The sequence below is a fragment of the Halyomorpha halys genome, unplaced genomic scaffold (assembly GCF_000696795.3).
Source record: "Halyomorpha halys isolate HHAL.00 unplaced genomic scaffold, Hhal_1.1 Scaffold1240.1, whole genome shotgun sequence".
NCBI lineage: Eukaryota > Metazoa > Arthropoda > Insecta > Hemiptera > Pentatomidae > Halyomorpha > Halyomorpha halys.
Window position 1 is genome coordinate 281126 of NW_027108774.1, and position 14271 is coordinate 295396.

Genomic DNA, 14271 nt, shown 5'->3' on the forward strand with positions numbered 1-14271 from the left:
TGATTATTAAAAAAATTTGTTTAGTTATTAAGTTCATTTCAACATTACACAAGTATGTACATGTAATATAGTTTTATTTAGGATAAATAAGACAGTTTTTTTATACTGACATAAATATATACACTTTATCTCTTAATTACATTGGTTCCATTAAATCAAATTAAACTATATAAATGTAACCCATGTATATTGAACTTCCAAATAGTAAAAATTTGTATGTGTCATAAAAACATTATACAATGCTTTTTTTAAAAATAAAATTATTATCATTTATAAATTAAATATTTATTAATATGCATTTTTGGCTATGAATAAAAAGAAATATATTACACGAAAAACAGAATTACTTAAAATATATCACTATCAATTGACACTTTATCTATATCTTAATCTTAGTACATATTTTTATGAAAGTTCTCTGTAAAGAATCTGCAATTAAATATAATGTGTAAATTTTTTAAAAAGAAATTATACACCCATATCTCTTTTTCTATTTAATATTTTTTTTTCTACCCTAGAAGAATAAGGTATCATTGTTTATAGATAGTATGTACAACTAAGCAATTGTGTGTCAGTAATGAAAAATTGGAATTTTCTGTAAATTTAATTTTTTTAAGGAACCTTTGAGTTCAATATACAGAGATATGACTGTATATTATACATAAAAATCATTTATACATATAATAACGTTTTTCTAAAATTCTGGAGTAATCAATAATTAAAAACTTTTATATACAAAATTTACAAAAAACACTAAATTAATTGATACATTATTGTATTAATGATAAAGGGAGGAATTTACAAATGATTCTATATTATTTTGCAAAAGATACATAAATAAATATATACAGTTGCCACTGATCCAATAATTTAAATAATGTTTAGCTTTACAACGGGCCATTAGACAGGAAACCATATTGTGAATAAGTTCCCTGGGGGAGAAATACAGGAACGTCCTTTTTTTCAGGGGTTTTACTCTCTAGTGCCTCCTTGGTTGGGTCATTATTCTTACAGTGGATAGCATTTCTTATCTCTGAGGCCATTCCAGTACAAAATGAAGCCTAAAAAAAAATATATTTTCATTAATTCTATTCAGAATTTTAAATTTAATTATTGTTTAATATTTTTGTAAGTTTGGCAAGTAATATAACATTTTTTTAACCAGCCCTCGAAGACCTGTAGCTTTAGTTTTAGTTAGTTAATTTTGGACAGAGGAGCCATCAGATTGGTAAAGTATTTCCTGTAAATATTTTTAGAAGTAATGTGTAGTAGACAACTGCATTAGTAAAAACTTATTATATACAAGTTAATGAATCAGTCAATATTGCCATAAAAAAATAAATTAAAATTCATAATTTAAATTATATATCATAAAAAATTAACAATAATTTTTGTTTTCATCAAAACCAATGTTTCCATGTGGAACTGGATACGAATGAGCATAGAGGATATAGGGTCTGTACATGAATATGCTACAGTTCCTGTACGAAATACAACTATGATATATCCAGTTACTGTGATAAATTAGCTTTTACAAATTGCTTTAACCCTGAATATGATCCCATAGTTGGACTAAAACATCAGCATTAATTTAAAAAACATGAAAATATTTTTTATATCAAAATGGATTAATCCATGTTTTTAAATAAAAGAAAAAGAATAAAGAAAATATGAAGCATGCTTTTTAAGGCACATTACTGAATATAAAACATCTTACCTCCTGTTTAAAGTCCCAGCAAGCAGAAACAAAAAAAATCCGCAATACACTAAGCGCCGTAGCCATTTTTTATATAAATAACAAATATATAATAGCTCAAAAAAGTAACATAAATTTTTTTCCTGCACTCTTCATGCATGTAAATATAATTATTTATTAACATAGCCGTACATTATCATATTTATAAACTTTTATTATTAAAAAAAATTTTATTTGTTTTGAGCACAAAAGATGGTTTACAACTTAGTAGAAAAAATGAAAAAGTTTGTCACATTTATCACCACTTCATAAATTGTAAAATATAGTTAAAATTAGGTTTACAGACATATTGTACATATATTTTTTTAAATATTGAAGTACACCAAAATTTGAGTTTATAGGAAAATGATTTTGGCGCTAAAAATTAAAATATTATAATTTAGAATCTGTTTCGTAAATCTAGAGATAAATTATTATTATTATATAAAATGAATCTAATTTTAATTCAAATCAAATTTGACAACTTTTTGAACTTAATATATTGCCAAATCAAATAAAATGCTTTTATGTTTTAATTGTTAACTATAAGCAGCTAACAAAATATATACAAAAATTTATTTACATAATTTTTTTGGCATACTTGCCGTTACATAATTAAATTACCTACTTCTAAAAATTTATAATGCAGCTCTTTTGAAAAATTTAACTTATCTGATTTTTATCACAAAATTAAATTAGATAATCCTTGTTTAAAAAAATAAAGAAATTATTATTTTCTTATTGTTAGTAAAATTAACTGAAACAAATATATACAATAAATAATGGAAAATATTTCAAGTTATTTCAAAAAGAGTTAATGATCATTGGTAATATTAACAATCTTTTAAGGAAGGGAAGGTTAAAGATTTTGATAAAAAAAGATGGATTCTGTTTCTGAAATAGATTTAGATCAAGACAAAGTAATTCTGATCTTATACAAAACCATAATCTTTAATATTAAGAATATTCAAGTTTATATAATGCATTTTTAAATTAAAATATGGAAATCTTTCACTGAAATCGACCAACATTAGCAAAAATACAAAATAAGTCTTCTTAGAAAAGCATACAAAGGGTTATAAAACTCTTAAAAACACATGATATTTGAGCATGACATGTAATTTCAGTCAGAACTGCCTCATAAATTAAAATGAACTATAATTAGGCAAGAATGGGTGTTCAATTTGGTGTATCACCAAGGTCGGGGGTTAGTGGTCAAGTAAGGGGGCTGCTCACCCTCTCTTCAACTGCGACCTTGCGTGACTTCCAGACAAACTCACAGACAGCAATTACGCAAGCCACTCCCATTCCACCCATCAGCACCACAAACACTCCTCCAACATTGGCCAGTCCAAGTTCATTTGCTGCACTGCTACTTTTCAATGCATCATCCTTGGTAAAATAAGACAAGTTATTGATATTCTTAAATTTTAAAACTAAATTTCAATCATTATTATTTAAGTAAATAGCAGGTTTATATGAGTTATCTAATTTCTTTAATTCCATTGCATTTAGTTTGAACTGACTATTTAAAATTAAGTTTCTACTGTAATTCAATTTATTTTGCTCTATATACAATAGAGTATTTCATTTTTACAATCAAAATAATAGATCATTAAATTTTCATTTTTTCTATTATGAATTTGGAAATTAAACGGCTTTCTCACTATTTACTTAAATGGTTGAGTGGCAACTACTGTGTTTAACTACTTCCCCATATTATAAGTACGACATGAGCAATGTGCCTTTGTGACCCATTGTTTTTATGAAAGAGTGATTTAAAAAGTCCATATAAATAATGAATCAGATACACATTTTAAAGCAACATAAAGTTATCTGTATTGGAGGGATTTAGTTGCACCAAACACCAATGTGAAGGGAAAAAGGTGTGTTCAACCTAAGGATTTGTACCTTTATCAAACAGTCAATCTAGTTTTGGAGGGCTCTATATAATTTTTGTTCCTTATAATGAAGTATAAGAGGAGGAATTAACATTGTATATTTTCTTTTTTTTTTGGAAACTGAGCAATATTAAATGAGATTATAATTCAAGCAACAAAAAAAATATCCCTACTTGAATTTTAAGAATAATTAACATACAAAATAAATTTTTTGTAGGATTAGTATGGAAAACGTTTCAAATTCTTACTCTACAAGCTCCACCTCCACGTTTTTCTTTCCACCATTTTGTTTTGAGAATATGCAGCTTTCCTTCTTCTTGGAGTTTGAGGACAGCACTACTTATAGCAGTTCGGTATGGAGAATCTAATAAGCATAATAAATATTTTCAAAACTTGAGTACTTTCTATTTTCTTTTTATTTATCTCATTTTAATATTCAAAATAAATAACTTTTTCAATCACACTGTAAATAAACATAAGAATGCCAGAAAATAATATATACTTGGTGGCATTGCGATTCCATAGCCCTTTGAATCAAGAAGGCCTCCAATTTGTGTTAGATCACAGTTTCTTTCTATAACATACTCAATGCTTGTAGACTCCATCAAGAAAGCATAATTTCCTTTTCCTTTAATCACCCTCTCAACACCATCTGAATTTGAATCGGTGAATACGCTAGGTCTAGCAGACTCCATAAATGACCACATTCTTTGATAAGTAGAAAAGTTGGAGTCCTGAAAAATATTATTATAGAATTTCATGTGTCATGTGTTTGTCTAAATGTATGAGTAAACATATAGATATATGTATACATACATGTATATATATAAACATAATTTGTATTTTTTTAAAAAGATTTATATACAAATTTTGTGAAGTTAGTAGGAATTGTTCAACAAAATATTCTGAAACTTCAGCAGCAGGATCTTTGAAAAATATTTTGGTCACCTATTTTTAAAAATAGGGAGTAAATTATAACAATACACATAAAGTCTAACAATCAAAAAGCTTGTAAAAGACAAATATTATCATTTACAATTCAGTCATGAATTATTTCAGTACTTTTATTTTCATTCAAAAATTAAAACTTTCTCTGCCCATATCATAAGATTTTTATAAAGAAATCACGTATGATGGAAAAACTTGTTTCAGTAAATTCCATAAAAAAATAACCACATCAGATAAAATAATGTATATTTATATGATCATAGCCTAAGACATATTTCTAACCAGTTTGTATTTTTTTTAAATTTACAGTATCATATTAAATACTTAGGGATATAAAATTTTAATAAAAATTAAATTTAAATTTTTAAATTAATGATCTTCTACTTCTAGAAAAGTTTATAGAACTAATATGAACTTGGTGAATGACACAATCTTCCTTGTTTAAATATAACAATTTATTTCATTTACAACGAGGTCTCGGGGTTATCCCCCATCTTCAAGTTGCTAAAAAACCAAATTCAACAAAATTTAAACATATGCTTACAACATTACATTATGTAGACAAATTAAGGAGTTAATTATATATTACATATAAAATAGTTAATCAGGTAAATGGTTTATGAATAGTTTAATGAATAATGTGATATAGTAGTAATGTTAGCATATTTTTAAATTTTGTTGAATTTGGTTTTTTAGCTACCTGAAGATGGGGGATAACCCCGAAACGTCGTTGTAAATGAAATAAATTGTTATATTTAAACAAGGAAGATTGTGTCATTCACCAAGTTCATATTAAAATTAAATTTACTATGGAAAAAATAATCTCCAAATACCAATATTATTGGTATTCAGAATATTTTGATATTCCAAAAATTAATTGTTTGCTTGTTTTTTGTTTGTCTCATTTGTTGAGTCTCACTGATAGGATAAATAAGTACAACTTTGGAGGAAATTAAAATCATCAAACATTAATACAAACTGTACTGACACATAATTTATCTTTCAAAATACAAATCTTAGCTATTATAATATTTAAAAATAAACCTACCCTAAAAAATGCTACAGTTGAACCACCCTGGAGAGCACCATATTTTATTTTAGTTTGTTTTGCCAGATCTTCAGCACTTTCAATGGGAGAATCCATTCTTTCAACAGTGAGGAATGCTGCCAGATTAGCGGTGTATGAAGATATCATGATTAAGGTGAAAAACCACCACATTCCAGCGACCATTCTTGTTGAAACAGCCCTAATTATGAAACATCATTTAATTAATCTGATTGATAATTAGTTTTAGAGTTTGTCTTAAATAAAATTTATAGCATAAAATAATGGTAAATTGTTGATTGATATAATATGATTTGGAAAAAGAATAAAAATTAACTAATTCTAAAAATGTTTTACTCTGTTTTATTTCTCAAAACTAGGAATTGATCCAATTATACAAATAATTGAATATAAATTTGGTTCATAATAATTTGAGTTTGTATTGTTTTATAAATTTCAACAAAAAAATTAAATTAATTTATTTAAATTATAAATTTTAAGAATAGTTAAACTCAATATTTATTTCAGTAACTATTTAATTTTTTTTAAATATCATTTATTTAGAAATAAAAATTATAACCACTTCATTAAACTAGCGTTCTGTTTTTTTGCCACAATTGGGAAAAATGAGTTCCAGAAGTGGAAGAGAAGTTTCTAAATTTGTGAATTTTTGAAAAAGGAACATTTTCTTTACCTATCTGAAAGAAGCAAATACAACATTGACTTTTGATACATACACTTCTATGTTCTCTTCCAAGGTTTTGCACTAGGAAGTTTCTGAACTAAAACTTCAAAAAACCAAGTGTTTGAAGTGTTTTTTTAATTAAAAAACAAACAAACTAGTTGGTACGATCTTGGGTTCAGTACTGTAAATTTTTTTTATAACCTAAAAATTTTATTCTGAATAAGAATAATCTGCATATTGTTTAATTAGGTAATTTAACAATATGATTTTAAGAATATAAACTACAAGTTATGTCAAAGTCGACAGCCAACGTGTTAAAGCAAAATATATCGGTCACATAATATTCCTTAAAGGCATAGGGGGAGTGCTTTTTGATAAACTTGCTTGATTTTCAATGTTATGTTATGCTTGAGAAATCATGTTAGTACTTGATCTCTAACAACTTGTTTTATCCCTTCAATAATTTCTGATACTCAACAGTTTAGTACTGTCTCTCAAATCTTAATAAGTATTTCTGAATAAACATTTGTATACTGCATTTGAACTAGGTTATTTATGAACCCTCTTCACTAAGCTCCATTGCTCCACTATTCACATATAGCGACTTATCTACAAATTATTTCTCCTTATTTTGGTGTAAACAATATAAACAATAAGTGAATTTGACATTCCTAATTTTCTAGTCTAAATAAAAAATAAAAAAAAAACTTTAATATAATCAGTTTGTTTAGATAAAAAGCAAAATTAAGCAATATTCATTACATCAAGAGCTTCAAAGTCGGTCTCCTATTATTGCAAAACTTTTAGCATTAAAAAATAAATTATGTACAAATCAACTCACTTCGGAGCAATGTCAGATCCTTGTTGCATGAGAGATCCTATAGTAAACCAGAGAGAGTTGGGTAGAGTAAACTTATTCTCAACAGGGCCAGACCCATCCGTCCATGGGTGCAGATTCTCCCATTCATATGGACTGAATCTGCACACACATGTGACGAGGAAACTCGTTTTAAACAGTTAATAATGGTTTTATCAACATTGGTGTCTTTGTGTTTCTCTCACCCCTCTGCAAAGTCTCTGATTTATTTAAAAAAATGATAAAACATTAAATTTTACCAAATAAAGAATCAAACCTTCAGGTACAGCATCTGTCCATTTTATACCAATTTCATTATACAAAATTTTCATAAAATACCATTATTGCGATTTTCTGTATGATTATTGACAAAATCACAAGAAGACATGTTAGTGAAAAATTATTAATGCAAGCCTCAACTGAATTAAAGAGATTCACAAAGACACCAAAAATGTCTTACTTTGGCAAAAAGTCACATCCTTGCTGCATAAGAGATCCAATGGCAAACCACATACAGTTGAGCAGGGTGAACTGGTTTTCCAGGTGATCTGGATTTGGGTTGCACGGATGAGGATTCTGCCACTCGTAAGGTGTGAATCTGTCAACATCTTAGTCTAATAGTAACATCTATTGAAGTGTTCAGAAATAAAAATTTGTACCCTTTGTAAAACAAATAATAATTAAATTATTAAAAATTAAGTTAAAAATGGCTTATATGAAATGATAGAATGAGAAGGTTTTTCTTATAAACCCAAAATACTTAAACAAATCTTATATAGTCATTTTTATCCTGAGCTTGTCAAAATAATGCTGCAATTTACACAAGAAAGGATTATTAACTACCTACTATAAGCTGATGATTTAAAAAAAATAATATTCATAAAGTTATAATGATTTTTTTATATTGTAATATTTTTTTATTGTAACTTCGTCTTTTACTGCTCTTTACTCAAAATGATTTTATATTTATTAGTATGAAAATTTATCATTTCCTAATTATAAACTTAAAGTTATTGTTTTGAAATACATTTCAACTACATTCAAAACTAATACAAGTTTCTCATTACCTTGCAAGGATGAAAAGTAGAACAGATACACCCAAGTAAGCTGTAGCCATGTAGATCCAAACGTCTAACGACAACGGTGATAGAAATGAAAATAAATTTGGAGGCTGCTTGATTGGTTTTCTATAAAGGATACTGATGCCTAAATGGAAGAAAAACATATGTTATCAAAGTAAAAAGTAATAAAAGTATCTTTAAAAAGTAAAAAATAAATTATTATGTTGCTGATGGTCCTTCTACTTATGAGAAAATATTATTGATTTTGTCCTCAGCCATATTTCAGAAGAATTTGAAATTACAAGGTTTTAGTTTAAGTTCATTCCTCTTCATAATATTGTTGCATCTGATGCTGAGGAAAATTATAGTACAAATGAGACATTTGCAATTTAGACACAGAAACCTGCAACCCATAAGATTGCAGTTAGTATTCTCTAATGACCATTTCTTGCTAACTATCAATGACTGAGGCCTCCCATATTATATTAACATCCTATAAGAAAATATAGCCCCAAAAAATACAAAAATCAACTCAGGGAAGACCAAATATAAGCGGATTGAAAAGGAACTCCATAGAATAATGAAAAAACTCTAGAAATAGTAGAGAATACAGCAGGTGGATAATTTCAAATAGCTAGGTGCTTATTTAAACTAAAATGGTTACATTGATGAAATGGCTCAGAGAATTGAACCAGCTGGGAGAGCATTACGTTTGCTCTGGAGGAGTTTTCTTGACAAAAAAGAGGTGACTAGGAAAACTAAAATGACTGTGGCCAATAGGTGGAGGTGACAAGATAGGATCCAAAATAGTATCTTACAGGCTGGTCTCAAAGGTGAACCAACCAAGATCATGCTAGAGGTGCACAATCTAAGGTTGTTCAGATGCCTCCTTAGAGAGGATAACGAAAGAATTGCCACAATGAGTTTCGAGACCCATGTTGAGGGAAGGAGAGCAAGAGGAAGACAACGGACCTCCTGAGAAGACAGTGTTCGTCAAGTGAGGGATAGATTGGAGTAGAAGAAAAGATTTGACCCAAGAATAAGAAACCTGGTCCAGATTCTACAAATCATAACCTAACACTATATAGTGTTACTTGAGGAGTTCAGTTTATGATGATGATGGTTTCTACTAGAAACAATATTTTATATAACTCTCCATTTTCCACTAAGTCCTAGGCCTTATAAAAATATTGAACTTTTAAGTATATAAAATATTTTATTATAATTATTTAAAACTTTAGGTATATACAAAATAAATAAATAAATAAAATAAGGTTTACCTAAACTCATAAAAGGCATAGTAAAATCCACTGCTTGTTCTCTTTCATAGGTGATAGTCAGGTCAGCAATTGCTATGTCAGCTCTCTAAAAAAAGTTCACTTGTTATTAATTTTTTTAAGTCATCTTCACTATAACCTGTTGATCATTTATAGAATGCAGGATTATAAACAATTAATTTTATATGATTTAGAAGAATAAATTTTCAGTACAACATACCACAATAAAATAATTATAATATGAGGGTATACATGTTGGTTAGAACTCTAGAATTAATGATGTTCTCTAATTTTAGAAGAAACAAAACTATTTTCACAAATTGGAATATATATGAGCAGGTAATATATTTTTTATTATTTTTCAATTCTGTTTTTAAAAAATTATGGTGTGGGTTTCATCATTTTAGAAGATTGTTGGTTTTGAAATTAAGGTATAAAATCAGTTGATTATCAACGTCTCTTTTGAGATTTTTTAAAAAAAGATGAATTATGTAAAAGATTATATTGAAATTTTATTAAAAACTATTAATGGGAAAGCTAATAAATAGAGTAAAGGCATGAATATAACAAAGGTTTCATATATTAATAACCCAAAAAATAAAGACAAATTCTTTAAACCGTTTTGGTCACTAAACTTGATCAAATTTTAGATAAGCTATATAACAGATGTAACCTGATCAAGTAGCTCCCGGATCATTCCATCCCACTCTCTTGTCTCCTTGTTGAATGAGCCGTACCTTCCATCAGGCACAAGAACAATCTGATAATTGAAATGGAGAATTCTTGAAATTTCATAAATCAGATCAATGCTGTAGCCTTCATATTGAGCATTTCCAATCAACTTGTCACTAGAGTCTTTTCTCATACAGTATGGTGCACTCTGAAACAGAATTATTTGATTTCTAATGATTTTTACCATTAAGCTAGAATATTATTAGAAAATTATTACAGCCGAATGCCAGGGTGCAATATTTGACTGTAATATTTAATTTTTAAAACAATTTTGAATTTATAAGTAGAACTCATTTGTAATAAGTGGCTAAATCATCATTTTGTCTATGCTAGGTTATCTACTTGTAGGACATTTAGACTTAGAAATAAATATGTAATTTAGAAATGTTTAGACAACCATTAGGCCTAAATATCCTTTTATATTCTGAAATTATTACTGATTAAATTTACTTCAAAGTGCTCTCATAACTTTGTCAAAATAATAAACAATTATGAAATTGACTTTTTGGAGAAAATGTATCATAGAAAGTAATTTTATGAGTAATAAATGGAGAATTGGATTATTAATAAGTTTATCCTATAATTGTTAATTGAATTAAAATATAATTATTAAAACATAAACACAATTTTTTAATAAAATCTTTTTTTTTGACAAGTGTTAGACTTTTTTTATAACAATGCAATGCACATTCATAGAACGTTGAGTTATTTTATTGTAGTTAAAGTCAAGTGGTAATATATTTTAAATAACAATATTTTATTGTTATTTCACTATTTCACATTTTATCTCTGCTATGTATCAAGTTAATAAGAACATAAAGGAATGTGTAATTGTTTATCTATAGTAGTTGAGAACACACATAAATAAATATGATTGAACAAATATGCATCATTTTACTCTGATCAATGAAAGAAAAGAAAACGTTAAAAATTAAGAATTAAAAGAACTTTACATGAAATAATTTAACTAACTGTCTAAAGGGACTAAATTTGACGATGCTCAAATATCTGTATATGCTGATGACATAGCCATATACTCGGCAAGCATGAATGCAGACAAGGCATGGACCAGGCCACCGCAGCGGCCCAACTCATTGCTAACAAACTACGAGACATAAACATTCACATAAATCCACAAAAAACAGACGCCATCACGTTCTCATATAAGAAAACTCCCAAAAGGGCACCTAAACTCAACGAACAGATAATACAAACCAAGAAACATTTCACCTACCTAGGCATTAAACTACAAACACATCTATATTTCACTGCACACATACAGAACAGAATACAAATCTCAAATCAACATCATACCAACTCAAACACCTCATCTACTCACCAGGGCTGTCACTCAGACTCAAATTACTCATCTACAAAGTAATACTAAGTCCATCACTTCTACACGGTGCACCACTACTACACTATCTTTACCCAACAGCCTTGAAATCACTACAATACCAAAACAGTACACTACAGAAGATATGTTGAGGGACATTTCTGGAAAGAGGTAACATGATACACATTCATAACAAACTACAGTTAGAAACAACACATCACACGGAGACACATTAAATTCTTTGACAGTCTCCCTGCTTCCTTCAATCCAGTATTCCAGTCTATCACTCCTTCCCCTCTTCCTGCGAGGTGGCAGGGCAGGAAAGGTTCCAAAAACCCTATTAACAGCACCTCATAACTCCATCTACTGATGCACCCACTCCCCCTCCCCCACACTTCTCTTTATGTTCGATTTCTGACTGTTTTTCTTATTATTTCACCATTAGCTACTGCCTTTATTAATTAATGTTTTTTTTATTTTACCTTCTATGTGATAGAACGAGGAGGCCCCTCACCTCCGGACTTAAAATAGCTCCTTTTTAGAATGGATAGCTCATATATAACATTAAACATAACAGGTAACCTTAAAATACCAAAGGTAGTAAAAGGTAAGACCCAACACAAATTACTTTTCTTTTCAAAGTAATGCACCTATTAATTCACTTTTATTTCTGTTTTAGAGGGATCGGGGAAAAAAAAAAAAATATTGCCTAGTTCCCAAAACGGGTACCTCGTCACCCAGGGGTGACCCAAGCATATGCACAGGGTGCCTCATGCCATCATCACTTCCTAAAAATATTACAAAAAAAAAGAAAGAATAAATAAAATAGAAAATATATGGTGCATTTACTGTTTTTTCTTCCTTTCCTATATATTCAACTTCTCTAAGAATAATTGTGTCGGCACTTTTTTTGACAAGGGTGATATTTTTTCTAGAAAAGGGGACATTTTTTCTTGACAAGGGTTTTTTCTATGGCGAAGAAGGTTTGGTATTTCCTGCATTAGTTAGGGAAACTATGGCTGATTTTTTTTTTCCTTTTTAACCTAAAATAGTAAGGCTAGTTGCTCAAACTCAACCCTACCAGGACAGCAATAATTTTGAAAAATATGGGAGTACTTTAATTAAAATGCAACAGCCACTGTCTTTAAGTAATGTAGAGTTGGGATTAAATAATAGGAAACCTTGACAGTGAAACTAGAGTTGGCATTAAATAATAGGAAACCTTGACAGTGAAACAAGAGGTGGCATAGAAGAAATATCTCTATTAACAGAAAATCTTTTGATGAAAATGATGTAAAAACTTCAGAAAGATAATCAAATGTTTGATTTATAAAATTTAAAAAAATATATGCAAAAATAACTTGAAGTAAAGCCAGAACCTGTTTTTAAAAGTTTTTTAGCTTATTTAGAGGGAAAAAGAATGAACAATAATATGTCAATGTTTTATTGACTAATTATTGCTTAAGATATTAGAACACCACAGTGAATAATCAAAAATGAAGTTATTGAAATCATACAATGAGGTTAGTAATTTTGTTCATTTTATAAATTTTGAAAATGAAACATTCAAAATTTTCTGAAATTAATTAGTTGAACCATAAGGATATTTTAAATTTTAAAAAGGTAAAACATTATCAGAATATTATTTCATTTATCCCTTTTAGACTAAATTAAAATAAATACAATTGATGAAAGAAAACTGACCAATATTGTTGTAACAATCATGGTTTTGTTTGTAAGATTTTCAACAATTTGATGAATCATTTCATGGTAAGTCCTAGTAAAATTAATTCCTTCTGTTGAATTCCAAGAACCAATTTTTTGAAGACCATTTTTTGTAAGTTCTATAATATCAAGTTCAAAATTAGATCGGAATCCTTGATTATCAAATTTTATAACACCAGTTAGCCCTTTCATCTCAACCTGCAAAGTACAAATAATGTTTGTAAATAAAATTAATACATGATTATTTTCATATTTTACAGTTCCTGCATTAAGAACGATTACTTACAATTTTCATGTAGTTAATGAGACTGTAACCATGTAACCAAGTGTCTGCTGCATCACAGCTCAGTGGTTTGATGTCTATCCTCTGGCTGCTGTCCAGGTCATGGAGTGCTTTTGCGAAAAGGTGAACTGCATCATACATCAGTGCAGTTTCTGCCTGTAAATAAATGGCCAAACTTCATTCAATAATAGGCTTCCCAATCCACCATGAATAAGGACACAATTAACTAGACTTACTTTTGAGACTCATTTAAAACTCTCTAAATATTTTTAATCTAATCAGTTTAGCTTCTCATAATTTTTTTAATGGTCTTAAAGTGTTTTGTTTAATAATGCACCAAATCGTATGAATTTTAAGACTCCACCATTTAATAAATTTTACAAAAATCATATAGGTCTTTTGTTAAACTAATAGATATACATAAACTGAACCTAATTGGTACTGAATCATCATGAGATAAGCCAAATTTAATAAAAATAATTGTTTCTGTTTGTACATTATTTTTAGGAATAAATAGGAGAAATATAAAAACTGTATTTATTAAACAGCCTTTTAACTTCTCTCGAATCTATATCAATTCTTTCTAACACAGCATAGCTTTTTTTTAAAAAACATACCCATAGTCATGAATCTCTCTCTCTCTCTCTCTCTCTCTCTCTCTCTCTCTCTCTCTCTCTCTCTCTCTCT

At 28.4% G+C, this 14271-nt stretch overlaps 1 protein-coding gene across 3 annotated transcripts in view; it reads right to left on the bottom strand.

Moving 5' to 3' along the window:
• Nucleotides 1-225: 225 nt before the first annotated feature.
• The window catches only part of KaiR1D (Kainate-type ionotropic glutamate receptor subunit 1D), a 19718-nt gene continuing 5672 nt past the window's right edge, over nt 226-14271 (bottom strand). Inside the window, exons 8-18 of one of the 3 annotated variants that reach the window (XM_024360524.2) lie at nt 13588-13740; nt 13281-13499; nt 10182-10388; nt 9512-9596; nt 8238-8376; nt 7156-7293; nt 5633-5831; nt 4139-4370; nt 3885-4000; nt 2972-3127; nt 226-1061 (exon numbers count right to left, since the gene is read on the bottom strand). In XM_024360524.2, coding sequence (XP_024216292.1) covers nt 888-1061; nt 2972-3127; nt 3885-4000; nt 4139-4370; nt 5633-5831; nt 7156-7293; nt 8238-8376; nt 9512-9596; nt 10182-10388; nt 13281-13499; nt 13588-13740 — 1818 coding nt within the window. In that variant the 3' untranslated portion in view covers nt 226-887. Of the gene's footprint in view, nt 1062-2343; nt 3128-3884; nt 4001-4138; nt 4371-5632; nt 5832-7155; nt 7294-7630; nt 7769-8237; nt 8377-9511; nt 9597-10181; nt 10389-13280; nt 13500-13587; nt 13741-14271 lie in introns of those variants that run through there. The other 2 variants (XM_014433670.2, XM_014433671.2) reach the window with 2 other exon arrangements.